This window comes from Saccopteryx bilineata, chromosome 5, assembly GCF_036850765.1.
Source record: "Saccopteryx bilineata isolate mSacBil1 chromosome 5, mSacBil1_pri_phased_curated, whole genome shotgun sequence".
NCBI classification, from domain to species: domain Eukaryota; kingdom Metazoa; phylum Chordata; class Mammalia; order Chiroptera; family Emballonuridae; genus Saccopteryx; species Saccopteryx bilineata.
In genome coordinates, this window is record NC_089494.1 from 57,524,968 (window position 1) to 57,543,205 (window position 18,238).

At 39.8% G+C, this 18,238-nt stretch overlaps 1 protein-coding gene and 1 non-coding gene across 2 annotated transcripts; both read left to right on the top strand.

The window, feature by feature from the left end:
• The first annotated feature begins 1,416 nt into the window (after positions 1-1,416).
• On the top strand, positions 1,417-14,391 carry FKBP7 (FKBP prolyl isomerase 7). Its single transcript, XM_066233844.1, has 4 exons — positions 1,417-1,742; positions 3,038-3,189; positions 10,891-11,018; positions 13,076-14,391. Exons 1-4 carry the CDS (start codon positions 1,531-1,533, stop codon positions 13,235-13,237), a joined length of 654 nt encoding a protein of 217 aa, XP_066089941.1. The 5' UTR covers positions 1,417-1,530; the 3' UTR covers positions 13,238-14,391.
• Positions 6,675-6,750, top strand: TRNAA-CGC (transfer RNA alanine (anticodon CGC)). Its single transcript has one exon. It is a non-coding gene; the product is annotated as a tRNA-Ala (tRNA).
• Positions 14,392-18,238: the final 3,847 nt, after the last annotated feature.

The window sequence follows — 18,238 nt, forward strand, 5'->3', positions numbered from 1 at the left end:
GTAGTAGTTGAATTTTTGCTTTCTGAAGTTTCAGTTATCAGAAGTCAACCACAGTCTGAAAGTATTAAATGGAAAATTCCAGAAACAAACAATTCCTAACTTTTCAGTTATGCCTGCTCTGACTAGCCTAATGAAATCTCCTGCTGTCCTGCTCCCTCCCACCAAAACATGAATCATCCCTCTGACCAGCACAGCCATGCTGTGGTACAGAGCAATGAGAAATTTTGAGAGAGAGAGAGAGAAATCACATCCATAAACTTTTATTATAGCCTACTGTTTAACTGTTTTATTTATTAGTTGTTAATCACTCACTGTGACTAATTTTTTAAGCTTTATAATAGGTATTATAGCAGCAATTTTCAGCCAGTATGCTGCAAAAAATTTTAAAACATGCAATACCTGACTAGTCAGGGGCACTGACTTCTGATTGTCAAAAAAAAAAAAAAAAAAAAAAAATGACAACAGACAACACAATAGCCATCCCTTGGGACTGAATCAAAATTATAACTTTTTATTGTCAGATCAGCAAAAAATATATATTTTGGTGTTTATGCTGCAGAATTTTAGTAATTAATTTATGTGTGCCATGAGGTGGAAAAGGTTGAAAATAGCTGTACTATAAGAAAAAATATTATATGTAGGGTTCAGTCCTAGTATGCTTTCAGGCATCCATTGGGGGTCTTGGATCCCCCTACCCCCCGCAGGATAAGAAGGCAGGAAGGTAAGAGGGGACTACTGTACCTCGTTTTCTCCACGTGTAACCTGGATAATTACCGATCTGGCAGAGTCGACAAGAAAAGCGACACTGTCAAGAGCTTTTCCGCACCCGTCTCCCCCTGCATTTCTATAGACCCCAGTGGTGGGAGAAAGTAACGCAAACCAGCTGCCCTTCAGAATCACTGGAGTCCACTCTCCCTGGGAAAGTGACGGGGGGAGGGGGACAGCGCCCCTCTTTACTAGCGACCAAGTAGTCTTCAGGTTGTGTGTAGCTTATTTAGCCTGGGGCCTCTTAGTGCACGACTCCACCCCTGAAAAGGAGCTCAGACACACCCCAAGATGCCTCCACCGATGCCCGCTAGTTCTCTACCGGTATAACGAGAAGCCCTTTACGCCCATATTCTCCGACTACTACATCCTAATTTAGGCTCTTTGTTTTCTGTCCTCTTTTGCCAGTTTCGTTTTAGGAAACGCAAACGTTACTACTGAACCCTGAGGAAACCGGCTGTAAAACAAGCAGACTCAGCGAGGAGAAACGGTGCAAGTGAGCAGTGTTGCCTTAGCAACTGAGAACAGCCAGCAAAAGCGCCGAGTACCAGAGAGAGAGAGACACCAACCGCCCAGGCCTGGCAAAACTCCGCGGCTGAGCGTACAGCTCGGGGCCGGGGCGGGGCCTCGCGCCGCCCCGCCCCGCCCCCCCCGGCCCTTTGTGTCGTAAGAGAATGCCTGCCACGCGTCCGAACTGAGCTGCCCGGGGGCCACCCCGCGCTAGTGACACGCGAACGCAGTGGTTATCTGGGTCCGGCTCCAGAAATGATGCATTTCTTACCCAGATTAATCGTTCTCTTTTACATGTGGGGCATTTTTGCTGCTCAGGGACAAAAGGAAGAGGAGCGCGCAGAGGAAGTAAAAATAGAAGTTTTGCAACGTCCAGAAAACTGTTCTAGGCCAAGCAAGAAGGGAGACCTGCTAAATGCCCATTACGACGGCTTCTTGGCCAAAGACGGCTCGAAGTTCTACTGCAGGTAGGAAATGTAGCGAACCGCTCTCGCGCTCAGTTGATGCGCGAAATCTAGCCTCCCTCCAGCAAGCGGAGGCTTAAATGGTTGGTTGGTTGGTTCTTGCTTTTTAAGGCTTGAACCTTTTATTTCCACTGGGAAAATCATATTAGGTACAGTAGTTACCTATTAAACCGAATATTTCTAAATTATTTAAAATGTTGATCCAAGAAATTATAAAAAAAAACACATTATGTCTACACACAAACCCGACCACTACCACTACCCTTAGGACCTACAGAAGTAAGTCAAGGTACTGTCTGTAAGGATGGTCACACTTTTCCTCCACCGCGGTGGAGTCTCTTTACAGAGGGTTAGGTAGGGCAGTTTAAGGGATTTTTATCTGGCCTTCAGAAACACTGCATTTACAGGCTGGGGGCCACTTTCCAACTGTATCAAGAAGACACAACGAGTTTCCCTGGTAATTTCTGGGCCCTATATCCTGCCATCGGACCACTCATCCCACCACTGCTTAGTCTGATTTAATTGATGGTTTATTACTCAGAGAGAGAATGTCTTTTCTTCATCTGTACTATTACCCTATAAGGATTGGATTGGGGAAAATTAGTTCTTTCCATTTAGAGGAAAATAGAGAAATTTAATGATAAAGTTACAAATTTTAAATACCTTTCAAATAACTTTTTGAGGCTAAATCTGCACCATCGTTTTTTGTTTTTTTGTTTTTATTTATTCATTTTAGAGAGGAGAGGGAGAGACAGAGAGAGAGAGAGGAGAGGCAGAGAGAGAGAAAGGGGGAGGAGCTGGAAGCATCAACTCCCATATGTGCCTTGACCAGGCAAGCCCAGGGTTTCGAACCGGCAACCTCAGCATTTCCAGGTTGACGCTTTATCCACTGCACCACCACAGGTCAGGCTGCACCATCGTTTTTTAGAACAAACCCAGAGAGGTTAAATGTATCATTTGGACAAGTCATGCAGCTCAGTAGGGGCAGGAGACCCATTAAAAAGTTAACTGTTGAATAGTTTTTGTAAAGGTGACAAAAAGAAAATGAGATGACTTCTAATGACTACCTTTGGACAAATCATACCTGTTCTGGCTGTTATATGGTAAGTTTGAGCCAAACACCCCACCAGGGGGTTAAGAATGAGTGGTACTAGTATGGGGGAAAGATGGTAAGAGAGGACTCCAATTTTAATACAACTAAATGCTTAGCTGTATTTTAAGGTTTGATTTAATTTTTCTTGAAAAATTAAAATCAAAAAATTGAAATCAGCTAATCTAATTGTTGCTTTCTATTATAGCCGGACACAAAATGAAGGCCACCCTAAATGGTTTGTTCTTGGTGTTGGGCAAGTCATAAAAGGCCTGGACATTGCTATGATGAACATGTGCCCAGGAGAGAAGCGAAAAGTAATAATACCTCCTTCATTTGCATATGGAAAGGAAGGCTATGGTAAGATGTTTAATATTTATATTTCTATGCTATACTTAAAAATAAATCATAGACTTCTGGGTATATATCTAAAAGAATTGAAAACAAGGTCTCAAAGAGATATTTTTATGCCCATGTTCATAGCAGCACTATTCACAAAAGCCAAAAAGTAGAACTAGCACAAGTGTTCATTGACAGATGAATGGAGGAACAAAATGTGATATTTACATACAATGGAAATATTATTCAGCTTTTAAAAGGAAAGAAATTCAGCCTGACAAGGCGGTGGTGCAGTGGATAGAGCGTCGGACTGGGATGCAGAGGACCCAGGTTCGAGACCCGAGGTCGCCAGCTTGAGTGTGGGCTCATCTGGTTTGAGGAAAAGCCCACCCGCTTGAACCCAAGGTCGCTGGCCCCAGCAAGGGGTTACTCGGTCTGCTGAAGGCCCGCGGTCAAGGCACATATGAGAAAGCAATCAATGAATAACTAAGGTGTTGCAATGCACAATGAAAAACTAATGATTGATGCTTCTCATCTCTCTCCATTCCTGTCTGTCTGTCCCTGTCTATCTCTCTCTCTCTGACTCACTCTCTGTCTCTGTAAAAAATAAATAAAAAAGAAAGAAATTCAGATGCATGCTATAACATGGATGAACCTTGAGCACATTATGCTAAGTAAAATAAACTAACATTTCACTTTTTTCAAAAAAATAATGTGTGATTCCACTTTAATTAGGTACCTAGAACAGCTAAATTCATTGAGACAAAGAGAAGGGTGGTTGCCAGAGCCTGGGGAGAGGGTGGAATAGGGAATTGTTTAATGGGTATAGAGTTTCAGTTTCGTAAGCTGAAATATTTCTGGAGAGTGGTTGCCCAACAATACAAATATACTTTACTGTTTACTGAGGTGTACACTTAAAATGATTATACTGGTAATTTTTTTGTATGTGTTTGACAGAGACAGAGACAAAAAGAGGGACAGACAGACAGGAAGGGAGAGAGATGAGAAGCATCAATTCTTTGTTGAGACACCTTAGTTGTTCGTTGATTGCTTTCTCATATGTGCCCTAATGGGAATGGGAGGGGTCAGCAGAGAGTGACCCCTTGCTCAAGCCAGCAACCTTGGGCTCAAGCTGATGAGCTGTGCTCAAACCAGATGAGCCTACGCTCAAGCTGGCGACCTCGGGGTCTCAAACCTGAGTCCTCCATGTCCCAGTCTGATGCTCTATCCACTGTGCTACTGCCTGGTCAGGCTATACTGGTACATTTTATTTTACATGTATTTTCTCTCATTAAAAATTTTTCAGTGTCGGCCCTGGCCGGTTGGCTCAGCGGTGGAGTGTCGGCCTGGCATGCGGGGGACCCGGGTTTGATTCCCAGCCAGGGCGCATGGGAGAAGCGCCCATTTGCTTCTCCACCCCCCCCCCTCTGTCTCTCTCTTCCCCTCCCGCAGCCGAGGCTCCATTGGAGCAAGGATGGCCCGGGTGCTGGGGATGGCTCCTTGGCCTCTGCCCCAGGTGCTGGAGTGGCTCTGGTCGTGGCAGAGCAACAGCCCGGAGGGGCAGAGCATCGCCCCCTGGTGGGCAGAGCGTCGCCCCTGGTGGGCGTGCCGGGTGGTTCCCGGTCGGGCGCATGTGGGAGTCTGACTGTCTCTCCCCGTTTCTAGCTTCAGAAAAATACAAAAAAAGAAGAAAAAAAATGTTTTTCAGTCTCTTGCCTGACCAGGCGGTGGCGCAGTGGATAGAGCATTGGACTAGGATGCGGAAGGACCTAAGTTCAAGACCAGGAGGTCGCCAGCTTGAGCATGAGCTCATCTGGCTTGAGCAAAAAAAAAAAAAAAAAAAGCTCACCAGCTTGGACCAGCAGGGTCACTGGCTCAAGCAAGGGGTTACTCAGTCTGCTGAAGGCCCAAGGTCATGGCATATATGAGAAAGCAATCAATGAACAACTAAGGTGTTGCAACGAAAAACTAATAATTGATGCTTCTCATCTCTCTCCGTTCCTGTCTATTCCTCTCTCTGACTCTCTCTGTCCTTGTAAAAAAATAAATAAATAAAAGAATTTTTTTCAGTCTCTTTTTTTTTATTATTTATAAACTTCTTTTTTTTTTTAAAGATATTTATTTATTTATTTATTTATTTACAGAGTCAGAGAAAGGGATAGACAGGGACAGACAGACAGGAATGGAGAGAGATGAGAAGCATCAATCATCAGTTTTTCGTTGCGACACCTTAGTTGTTCATTGATTGCTTTCTCATACGTGCCTTGACCCCGGGCCTTCAGCAGACCGAGTAACCCCTTGCTCGAGCCAGCGACCTCGGGTCCAAGCTGGTGAGCTTTTGTTCAAACCAGATGAGCCGGCGCTCAAGCTGGCGACCTTGGGGTCTCGAACCTGGGTCCTCCTCATCCCAGTCCGATGCTCTATCCACTGCGCCACCGCCTGGTCAGGCTTCAGTCTCTTAAAAAAGTTAAAATCATGGAGGAAATAATTACAGAACTAGAAGGTACAATAAACTTGAGCTGTATCTAATCCAGTCCAGCCGCCCCCATTTTTACATATAAAGTTATTGTGGGAATACAAATCTCCAGCCAGAGTTTTTCCTCCCACATGGTGGCAGCACTCATAATGATCATGTATATTCTATAAGCTCTACCTTTGTCATTTTTCTCTGTTTTTAGCATAATGTTTACATGTTTTCAACATAAATGTATATAGCACAAACCTTCAGTAAGCAGTACCAAAGTCAAATTCTAAACCTCAAGAAACTAGTACAATTTTAGAGTAAAAGGACAGCACTGAACCATAGTTAAAAGAACATCTGAAACAGTCACTATTTCCACTGAATAATGTCAGTCACATTATTCAGGAGATGCCTTGAAATGCAGAAGAACTGAACTGCTTCTTTCAATGTCTTAACCTTTTTAAATCTAAAGTGAGATCTGAAAACCCAGGTAGAGAAATTTAAAAAGGAAAATGTTTGAAATGCATATGAAGACTCCTAATAACACATAATAAAAATGGCCTAACCTTAGAAATACACAAGTTTATAAACAAGTGGCCCACTAACAAAAAATAAAATTGCTTTTAAATTTATGAGAATACTTCATTTTATTCATAATTTAAAAAATTAAAATTAAGACACCATTTTCACTAAAGACACCATTTTATGTCTCTGTTAATCTGCAAAGACATAAAAATTGGCAAAGGTATGGAAAAACCAGTAGGCTCATGCATTATTGCTGGAAATGTAAATCATTCAAACTTTCTAGTGATTTCTATAAAAATTTAAAATGCACATGTCCTCCGACCCAATAGTTCCATTTCCAGGAATGTGCACAAAGGTAAAAGAAAGTTCATTGTGGTCTTTTTGGTAGTAAAAGAAGAAACTTATTATCTATCAATAGGAAACCAGTTAAATAAATTATGGTATGTCTAGCAAACGGATTACTGTACAGCCAATAAAGAGAATGAAGTAAAGCCATATGTATTAATAATGTTAACAATAGGCCCTGGCCGGTTGGCTCAGCGGTAGAGCGTCGGCCTCGCGTACGGGGGACCCGGGTTCGATTCCCGGCCAGGGCACATAGGAGAAGCGCCCATTTGCTTCTCCACCCCCCCCCCCTCTTCCTCTCTGTCTCTCTCTTCCCCTCCTGCAGCCAAGGCTCCATTGGAGCAAAGATAGCCCGGGCGCTGGGGATGGCTCCTTGGCCTCTGCCCCAGGCGCTAGAGTGGCTCTAGTCGCGGCAGAGCAACGCCCGCCCCGGAGGGGCAGAGTGTAACCCCTGGTGGGTGTGCCGGGTGGATCCCGGTCAGGCGCATGCGGGAGTCTGACTCTCTCCCCGTTTCCAGCTTCAGAAAAATACAAAAAAAAAAAACAAAAACCAAACAAACAAAAATAATGTTAACAATAAAGTGGGGAAGAACATATTTATGCCATGAATATTTATTAAGCTGATGTGCAGCTTTCTTCTAAGCATGAGCATAAAGCAGTATATAAAACAATTCCCTGTCCTCATTGAGCTTACATGTGAGAGAGGAAATCTCACATAAGCATCATGTATCTATATAGACTATCAGGAAAGATACACAGTCATCCAGTGACATTACGTGGTCCTGAGAAGGAGGCCTGAGGGTCAAGGGTGAAATTTCTTCTCTACAATATATTGTACAGTAATTTTTTCACTATGTATATGTATTTTTCCAAAATTTAAAAACCACTAAAATTAAAAGTGGAACAAACAGAGAAATTTTAAAAGGGGGGAAATGGGAGTCAGCCAGAGGGACAGTTTTGATCGTGCGTTCTCAATTGGGTCTTTGCTTCCTACTGCTGAGTGAGGATGATAAAGAATCTTTGCCTTTCATTCTGTTTAGAGCCTTTGACAACTCCACCTCTTTGAAATATTTAGTATAAATGAAAGTAGTTAAAATTAATTTTTTAGGATAAGATATTGCCATTAACTCCCATATATTTTGTTGAAATGTGCTCTCATTTAAGGCTGTTGGTTTACTCATTAAGAGTAGTGATCCCCTCACCTCTTCTTCTCAGCAAGAACAAGGGATCGCTGCTCCAGACGGGCTTGGAGGGAGGTTAATGGTGCAAGTCTGACCTATTAACATTTAAAACTCCTTGAGACAGTTCCAGATAAATATAGCTTCATTTTCAATGCTTTTTACCAATCATTTGGTCCCAACAAAATAGCTCCCTCTGAATGATAATTTGTAAATCCAGCTTGTAATTATAGAGGAAGCTAGGAAAGAATTTAAAAATTGGAGATAAAAAAAATTAAACTGCCTAAACAGTGGTGGCACAACAGATCCAGTGACAGCCCAGGAAGCTGAAGGTCCTGGTTCAAACTCCCCTTACCCCCACCCCAGAGGACGCTGGCTAGAGTGCGGGCTCTTTGGCTTAAGCTAGGCCTAAGCTCAGCCTTGCCAGCTGGAGTGTGGGATAATCTACGCGATCCCAAGGTAGCCAGCTTAAGCCCAAAGGTGGCTTGCTTAAAGCTTAAGGTTGCTAGCTTGAGTCCAAAGTCACTGGCTTGAGCAAGGGGTTACTGGCTTGGCTTTCGCCCCCCCCCCCCAAGCCCCAGTCAAGGCACATATGAGAAATAATCAATAAAACAACTAAAGTAAAGCAACTATGAGTTGATGCTTCTCATCTCTCCCCCCTCTTCCTGTCTCTCTCTCTCGCTAAAAAATAAAAATAAAAAAAATTTTAAAAAGTTAAATTGAATTCAATACTTGTCCTAAAAATGTTGCTATAGGTTGAAGCCAATTCTAGGTGAAATGATAACAAGCAAAGTTTACTTTCAGTCTCTTTAATCTCATTTTCAGAATTTTCCTTTTTTGTGTTGTCTCATCAGGTCCCTCCGTAGTCTGCCTACTGCACTGCACCTACTCTTCTGTCAGCCTTCATTAATTGGTGCTCATCCTGGGTCCCATTACCTTAAGGCAAATGACTACCTAGTTTATCCTTTCTGTAAACAAATTTATGCTTAGATATAAATAACTACTCAGGCTACCTAAGCTATTAATAAACCAAACCCTTGCTGCAGAGATATAGAAATTTCACTTAAAGTTGGTTCATAGTATTTGAAGTGTCTCCAATAACAAAAAAATAATCTCACTAGTAACTTCACCACCACTTTCATTTTACACATAAGGAAACTGAGGCCCAAACATAGTGTGTTTTTAGAGTATAATTAACTGCTAGTTTACCAGCAATACAATAAGTTGAATTAGATTATTTTACAAGCTGCGTTGTAGAACATATGTAACTGCTTAACAAAACTTGATCGAATTAGCTTTTTAAAATAAGTTGTTATTAAGAACTAATATTAGTTATAACTTTGTTTTAGGTAGTACTTGAAGATGTCTTTCTTCTGCGTAATGTCCTTGCCTCATGTCACAGAGCCACCCCTGCATGTCTTGAAATGCATGTGACTTGTTAGAGCTTTAATTAACAATACATGTGGTATGTATAGATTCTTTACATTAACTCCTCTGTCTTTGACCTTCTCTACAGTAAATCTATAGCAAATGCACATTTTTCTTCTTTATACTATATATTTTTCAAGAAAAAACTTAATAAGCAATACTTTCTGTTTATAGAATTGTTCAGAAACTTCAACATGTAATATTTTTTCTTAAGAAATTTTAATTTGTTTTTAATTATCAGAAGTTATTTTTCTGTTATAAGAATATCATAACTAGACAGAATAGGAACTGGTTTTGTAAAAGTGACCATTGAATCTCTCTCTAGCTCTTTTACTCTAAAATCAGGTAATATATGCTACTTTGGTTGGGATAGTCACATTTTAGTCATTTGATGCATGGGTAGGTATGTCCTGGCTTTGGAAAGGACTGACTCCTCTCTCCTTTTGCTATAACTTTCAAACTCTTTTCTCTTTGGATTATATAAACACTTTAACAAAACTTCTCTATATTTATTAAAGAAATTATATATTTTCTTCAAAGAACAAAATTAGCCATTTTTAAAGGATAGGTGTCATTCATTCAACAAGTATTTGCATGACTAGAATCAGGCATGCTGAGAGACTCTAGGAATATATCAGTGACACAAGCCACCCACTGCCTTGTAGCAAGTCATTTCTACAGGTCATTTTTATTAAATGATCATCTGAAATAGCCAATAACTTGCTAAAATCATGTGTGATATCAGTTATTAGGTTAACTTGATTAAGGAGAACTATTCAATTTAATACGTGTACTTAAAATTTTTTGTTGTGTTTAAAAATTTCATAAAATTGTTACTGGTTTATTATCATTGTACTTATTCTTTTTACATCTATACAAATTTGAGAGACAAATATATTTGTTTTATTTATGCTCCCAAGTAACTACAAAATCTTTTCTAAAGGATTATTGAGACATGCTTTGAGATTTTTCTGCCTGTGCATTTCTTCTCTGTACCAGTTCTTTTCTGTATAATGATTGGGTGTATTAATAAAAATTACAACATTTATATTTATTTTAATTTAATTAGGAAATAATGATCCCCTGAGTTGGTTTAAAAACTTATAGTAAAAATTCCTCAAAAGTATTTAAGCCTGACCAGGCTCTATCCACTGATAGAGCGTTGAACTGGGATGTGGAGGACCCAGGTTCAAGACCCCGAGGTCACCAGCTTGAGCGCGGGCTCATCTGGTCTGAGCGAAGCTCACCAGCTTAGACCCAAGGTCACTGGCTTGAGCAAGGGGTTACTTGGTCTGCTGTAGCCCCATGGTCAAGGCACATATGAGAAAGCAATCAATGAACAACTAAGGTGTCGCAACAAAAAAGTAATGATTGATGCTTCTCATCTCTCTCTATTCCTGTCTTATCTGTCCCTATCTATCCCTCTCTCTGGAAGAAAAAAAAAAGTATTTAGAATGTGCCTGACTCGTAGTGGCACAGTGGATAAAGCATTGACCTGGAATGCTGAGGTCTCCTATTCAAATCTCTGGGCTTGCCCGGTCAAGGTACATATGAGCAGCAACTACGAGTTGATGCTTCCCATTCCCTCCTCTCCACCTCTCTTCCTAAATAAATAAATAAATACACATTCTCACACACACACACACACACACACACACACACACACAATTTAGAATGCATTTTAAAATAAATATAATCATAATGCTATAATTGCTATTTGTGAATAAATATTTGAATATTATCTTCCTGTAAGTTAAACTGTTAAAATTTATACTTTTGCACAAGGCAAGATTCCACCTGATGCAACATTGATTTTTGAAATTGAACTATATGCTGTGACCAAAGGACCACGAAGCATTGAAACATTTAAACAGATAGACACAGACAATGACAGCCTACTCTCTAAAACCGAGGTAATGCAAACAGATTTCATGTGTACACTAATTTTTTTTTTATCACAGTTTAAATACATCTTGCTACAACTATTATGTTTTTACTTCTACCTAGTAGGGGCTGATTACAGTATTTAGCTTTTAAGAGAGCTGGTTACAAAAAAATTAAAATGTGAGCTGCAAGATGTAATTAAAAGAAAAAAACTTGTAACTGAGTCATTGTTTCATTTCTTCTCTCCCTACAAGTGTCATTAAAATACCAAGCTAATCTCCATGGGGCATTTCTAGCACTTAGACTGCAGAAGCAGATGTCTTTCAAGCAGCACTGTAGGAATTTCTAACAAGGCAAATGATTCCTACCTCATGGATTTTAAGGATTTCATGAGATTATGAAAAAAGCTAGCAAGAATTTCAATTGTGTAGACTGGAAAGGTAGTAAACAGGACCCAGAAGTTCAGCAACCTAGTTTCTGCATCCCAGTTAGTCTTATATATGAATTGAGAGATTAATAAAAATGTTGAAATAGTTTTTTTCACACTTTCTCAGTCTCATGTATAATTATAAACCCTCTTAATCTCCTTGACAATTTATGATGTAGACACTGTTATCATCTCCATTTTATAGGAGCAAATGACATCCAGACAGGTGAAGTAACTAGCTTAAAGTCAGACAGCTCTAAGTGGCAAAAACAGATTGCAAACCCAGCAGTCTGGCCCACTGCTGTGCTCTTAACCGTGAATCCACCCTGCCTTTTCCAGGGACTTTGCATCATGAATGTGTCAGGGTTAATGTTTGTTTCGTGGAAGCCTGGTGCCTTACTTAGTCCCACTGACTATATATATTTTTTGCTTTACCTGAGTAACCCACTTGTCTCCCTCCCATTTGGAGGCAGTCTAACATGTATACCTCTTATCACTTAAGTAATAAAAGGCAACAGGAGAGGGTAAGGTGAGAGAGTAGGGGAATTTTTAGTAAATTAAACGCTGCCAGCAAAATTAAAGGCATGTGCTTACCCACTGCCTTTTTGTACCTCTTCATTGCAATGTATTAAAAAAGTATATTTTGAGAGTCAACAGTATTGGGTAGGAAAATATATTTGTTTACTTAGGAACTGAGGAAATTTTGAGGCTATTTAAAATTCTTTATACCTACATAGGGTTTCTAAGGCTCAACTGGAAGAAAAAAAATGTATTTCCATCATACAGGACCAAAGCCCCACTTGGTAACAGTTGATATTTCCTTCATTAAGATCCATTGATCTTTCTAAAATAAAGTCTACCAGCTATGGATTGAGTTTAGGGCGTGGATTGCTACAAACCACTCAGGGTCAACTTTAAGTGCCTCAACAGTGCCCATCTTTGCTGAACATTATGTCCAGATGACTGTGCATTCATTTAATAATTATACATACTAGCACTTTTCAATGGAAATATAATTGAGTCACATATATAATTTTAAAATTTTAGGAGCCACCTCTTTAAAACTTTTATTTTAATGATGTTTTAACTCAGTACATCTAAAATACTATTTCAGCGTTAAATATAAAAATTAACAAGGTAATTTTATCTTCAAAATTTGTTGTTTTTTTCCTCTTAATGTAGCATATCTCAATTTGATTTAGCCACATTTAATAGTCATCTGTGACTAGAAGCTGCCATGTTAGGCAGGGCTTATCATGTGTCTTTGCTTAGAGAAATGTATTATATAGAGAAAAGGAAATACTTCAGAATACCTGTTCTTTATCTGATATTATTATTAGAGATTGTCACCGTTTCTAGATTTGAGAGACAATAAAGATTATTGGAAAACATTTAGCTTCAACAAAATTCAATTCAGATATTAATCTTTGAATATGTACCCTAACCATCTATAACCTCAGGGGAAGTTAATCTGAAGATGGTTCTCTTCAGAAAATTGCTTCCAAAGTTAAAAAAATACCATCTCAAATAGATTTTAAATTTTTGTATTACTTATAGGCAGTCTTACATATGAGTTTCTTTATGTAAACATTTCCTCAAAGTTACCAGAAATGTACTGTGATGTCTTCTTATTAATAAGATATGATTTTGGTCCTTTAGATAGACCATTACCTGAAAAGGGACTTTGAAAAAGATGAGAATCCACGAGACAAGTCCTATCAGAACGCAGTTCTAGAAGATATTTTTAAGAAGAACGACCATGATGGTGATGGCTTCATTTCTTCCAAAGAATACAATGTATATCAACATGATGAACTATAGCATATTTTTCTCAATTTTCTTACCTACTTATTGTGCTTTATATATAAAACAATGTCACTTTCTCCAAGTTATAGTTTCTATTTTTCCCCATGAGAACATATTTTGATCTCCTCAATATATGTAATTTTGGAATAAATGTGACAGTAGTTTTCAAATTTAACTTTCAGGAAATATGATTGTGTTTCCTATTGCTTTATTCTGTGAACATGAGTTGCAGCACCATGAAATCGACCACTGTGTCCCAGTGGGCAGTTTTCCCCCTTCAGGAAATAAGAGGACACCTGGGTCAAAATCTACAAAACTTTTCCCAACTCTAACCTTGGCAATATGTAGAAATATGTAAATAACCATTTTTTAATGTTTTAAATGTCAAAATGCAACATATCCTTAAATATTCAGTAGGAACTGAGGAATTAGCATTTCAATGTTTATACATTTCATAGCATTACTGGTGGGCAGTAGAACATAAAACCATAGGACTGGAGAGTCTCCTTTAGTATGCATGCAGGAAAATAGAAGTTGTAGAGCTCTGTCCCACAGAGAGCCTCAACACGGCCTCTGTACTTTCTGGTGCAAGTGTCTGGCCTAGGCATTTGTTCTGGTGGGAGTACTGTATTTCTATTTGATCAGACCAAAGACTTTGTGCCTTTTATAGCTGCATAATACAGCCTATACTAGAATGATCTTGTACTCCTTCAAACATCATTATAAATGTGCCACTCCTCTTCCTTCCTGTGGACTTGTATATCTACCATCCCTAACTTTCTGTCTTGATTTTAAATTATTGTCATGGTATTCCTTGGTTTCCAGTTCCTTTTCTGTAGGTCTCTCTATTCTATGTCATACCCTATGTCATTTCACTTCACAATAATATTGTCATTAGTCATGAATGAACATTACAAACTGGCATGCCATCAATTGATAAATGTGTAGAATTTATTTTATACATGAGGATATATAAGAATAACAAATGAGGATATGGGAATATCTCTCAGAACTATGTTAAAAATGTTTTAAACATTCTCAAAGGAGAAAAGAAATAAATGTGCCAGACAGCTGTCAGAGGGAAGGGGTAAGAGGGGACAGGATCAAAGATGAAGGGATTAGCCAAAATCATCTATACAGAACACATACATACAGACAAGACAGTAGCAATAGCCAGAGGGAAAGGGGGGTAGCAGTAGGGGGAGGGGGCAAAGGGGGGAAATGAGGGTGTAAAGAAACTTTGCATGGGGTATAGGGGGCACGATGTAGTGTATAGAGGGTGTTACGTTGAGTGGGATACTTGAAACCATGTCAACACATTAATAAGGAGGAGGGAAGGAAAGGAGGAAGGGAGGGAGAGAGGGAGGGTGGGAGGGAATGTGCCTTGGCAATTTTGTGTCAGATAATGCTGGTGCCAAAACAGCATGTACAGTGTGTCCATAAAGTCATGGTGCACTTTTGAGCGGTCACAGGAAAGCAACAAAGACGATAGAAATGTGAAATCTGCACCAAATAAAAGGAAAATCCTCCCAGTTTCTGTAAGATGATGCGGCAGCATGTGCACATGCGCAGATGATGTAACACCATGTACACAGCGGAGCAGCCCACAGCCATGCCAGTCGAGATGTGGACGGTACAGAGCAAAGTTCAGTGTGTTCGGTGGCTCGCTAAATTGGAATTCGTGACCAAAGTGTAACGTGAATATCGGCGCGTTTATAACAAAGCGCCACCACATAGGAATAACATTACTTGGTGGGATAAGCAGTTGAAGGAAACGGGCAGTTTGGTGGAGAAACCCCGTTCTGGGGTTTCAGTCAGTGACGAGTCTGTAGAGGCTATACAGGATAGCTACCTAAGAAGCCCTACAAAATCTGTGCGTGAGCCCACATCGAACTGCACTAAATAGGTATGAAACTGGGAGAGTTTTCCTTTTATTTGGTGCAGATTTCACATTTCTATTGTCTTTTGTTGCTTTCCTGTGACCAGTCAAAAGTGTACCATGACTTTATGGACACACTGTATTTATTGGAATATGTAAGGTTTTGCCTACTGCATATATAGGAAGGTATGGTCAAGCAGTAAATAGCTCTATTCAAACCAGATGAATTCAAAACAAAGCTTTTTCCAAACATGCTCTTTCCAAATCATTTTTCATTGTTCTTCTTTTGACCTCTTTAGATATAGTACTACCAGAAATTCTGTTAATTTAAAGGTGTAGGGATAACAGAAAAACCTCCAGTTTAATGGACTTACATATGCATAGCACAGACTTTGACACTTCATAAAACAAAAACTTTTCCTATTTTTTGCCTCCCAATATTGCATCATTCCTCTGCTTAACTATAGAACTTCTCCTCACTTGCTTAATCATGTCTTTCATCCCTTTACTTAGAAAAACTTGCTCAGTTGAAGTAAACTAAGTTTATCATCACATTGGTTTGGAAACTGCCTCCATTCTCCTTACATAAAAAAGTCACTAGACCTTCTTTTCATTAGTATATTTGCATTTGAAGCAGGTACTCTGCCTAAAATAAAATTACAGTGACAGAAGATATAAATGAAAATTATAATACAACTCTTTATAATTCAAAATTCTGTCCACTGTTTTCATACCAAGCGCTTTTAAACTTATGTTTCTTTTTGTTTGGTTTTTCTTGAGAGAAGAAGGGAGAGAGGGAGAACCAACTCATTCCACTTAGTTGTTCACCCACTGATTACTTCTCATGTGTTGGTCAAATAAGTTTGTAAATATGATATATATGTTTGCTCGCTTATAGTTTGAATTGAGTGTGGGGGACAGGCTGTAAGCAGGCAGGGTCATTATAGCCTAAGGCTTAGTTTTAAGACTAAGTTTTTTCCCACACCCTTGACTGTTGCATGATGTGGGGTGGTGGACTCTCATGAGAAATCCCATTATGCCTCAGATAAGTGACTTTGTATCAGAGACTTCCTTGTTTGTATATTGGATTAAAGGTTTTGACTTCTACACTATAAAATGGGGCAGAGGAGCCCATGCAGGAGGAGAGCAGAGAAAGGCCATGTGGAGGAGAGGAGAGGCAGCCAAGATGGCAGAGTGCTGAAGGAGAAGCCAGTTTGTGCAGAGAGAAGGAGATGGGGGAACAGAGGTGAATAAGGCTGGTGAAGTAGAAACCTTTGATTCTAGGAAACTCGGTTAAGTCAGTGGCTTTGGGAGCCCTGAATGGAAAGGGAAGTGTTTTTCCACTGTGTGTATTTCTTGCCCGCCGAGTGCAAGCTAAAATTAAAGATGATGGCCCACCAGTTCTTGGCTCCATTGTTTCATTACCATCTGTCCAAATCAAATGCAAACCTGCATGTGCATGGGCCAGGCGGCTGTGATGGTGGCCATGGCTACTGGTTTTACAGCATGCATGCCCTGACTGGGGCTAAAACCAGCGACCTTGGGGTTGAACCAATACCCTTGGGATGAAGCCACAGCCCTCGGGATGAAGCCAGCAATTGAAATCAAACTAGCAACCTTGGTGCTCTGGGACAATGCTCTATACACTGCACCACAAGCCAGTGCTTAAACTTATGTTTTAAAAAATTATAAATTGGCCAGTGTCAGCCCAACATGTGGATGTCCTGGGTTTGATTCCCAGTCTAACCCAACTGCTTCTTCAACACTCCCCTTCTCGTTTCTCTCTCTCCCTCTTCTCCTACAGCCATGGCTCAACTGGAGCGAGTTGGCCCCAGGTACTGAGGATAGCTCCATGGCCTTACCTCAGGAGCTAAGAAGAGCTCGGTTGCTGAGCAACAGAACAATGCCCCAGATGGGCAGAACATTGTGCCCTGGTGGGCTTGCCGGGTGGATCCCAGTCGGGGCACATGCAGGAGTTTGTCTCTCTGCTTCCACTCCTCTCACTGGATAAAATTTTAAAATTAAAAAAATATATATAGATGATATTAAATGAATATGGAGATTTACTTAGAAATTAATTACATTTAAATAGTTAAAAAATAAAATTTTAATCATTCTACATGGGTATAGTACTTCATATTTACACAACTGTGTTATGCTTTCATAGGCATATATACCTGGTAATGAATGCTGTATTTATATACTTTGAATTCTAGAATTTGAACATATTATTTTTGCAAATAAGGATATAGAGTAAATTAATAATTTAGTAAATGAAAAATTTTAGAGATGTCTTACAGGGTAGATGAAAAATATCTTTCAGAACTAAATATGTTAAATATTTTAAACATTTTCAAAGAAAAAAATAAACATATCCTCACTGCCTTAAGTTTAAAATGACAGTAGTATGTCATAAAGCTAAAACTAGTAAGTATTATGTACATTAAAGAATGGCATCCCATTCCTACTATCAGTCACCCTAGCAACTGTATACACAATGCCCCACACTGAGCTCAGTGTGCTTTTAATTTGATACTGCAATTAAACATTTAGGCTAACACTAAATTATTAACACATTTTTCTCATTTTACTCAACATAGAGTTAAAGCACCATAAAGTCACCTCTGTTGCACTATCATCCTTAAATGTTAATTAAAAGCCAATTAAAAATAAAATTGGTATTTCAAAAATTCTCTATGTATGTAAAAAGTTATCTAAAATGATCGACTAAATCCCCAAAATATGGCCTTAGCCTGTTGGCTCAGTGGCAGAGCACAGGCCCAGTGTGTGGATGTCCCAGGTTTGATTCCATCAGAGCACACAGGAATGACCATCTGCTTTTCCACTCGCACCCCCCTCCTCCTGCAGCCATGGCTCTATTGGTTTGAGTGCATCAGCCCCAGGCGCCGAGGATGGCTCCATGGAGCCTCTTCCTCAGGTACTAAAAATAGCTTGGTTGGGAGCATGTTCCCCAGACAGAGCATCGGCTTCAGATGAGGGGTTGCCAGGTGGATCCTGGTCGGGGTGCATGCAGGAGTCTGTCTTTCTTTCTCCCCTCCTGTCACTTGGAAAAAGAAGAAAAATTAAAGAAAAATAAGTAAATAAATCCCCAAAATACTTCTAACGTGACTGGCAGA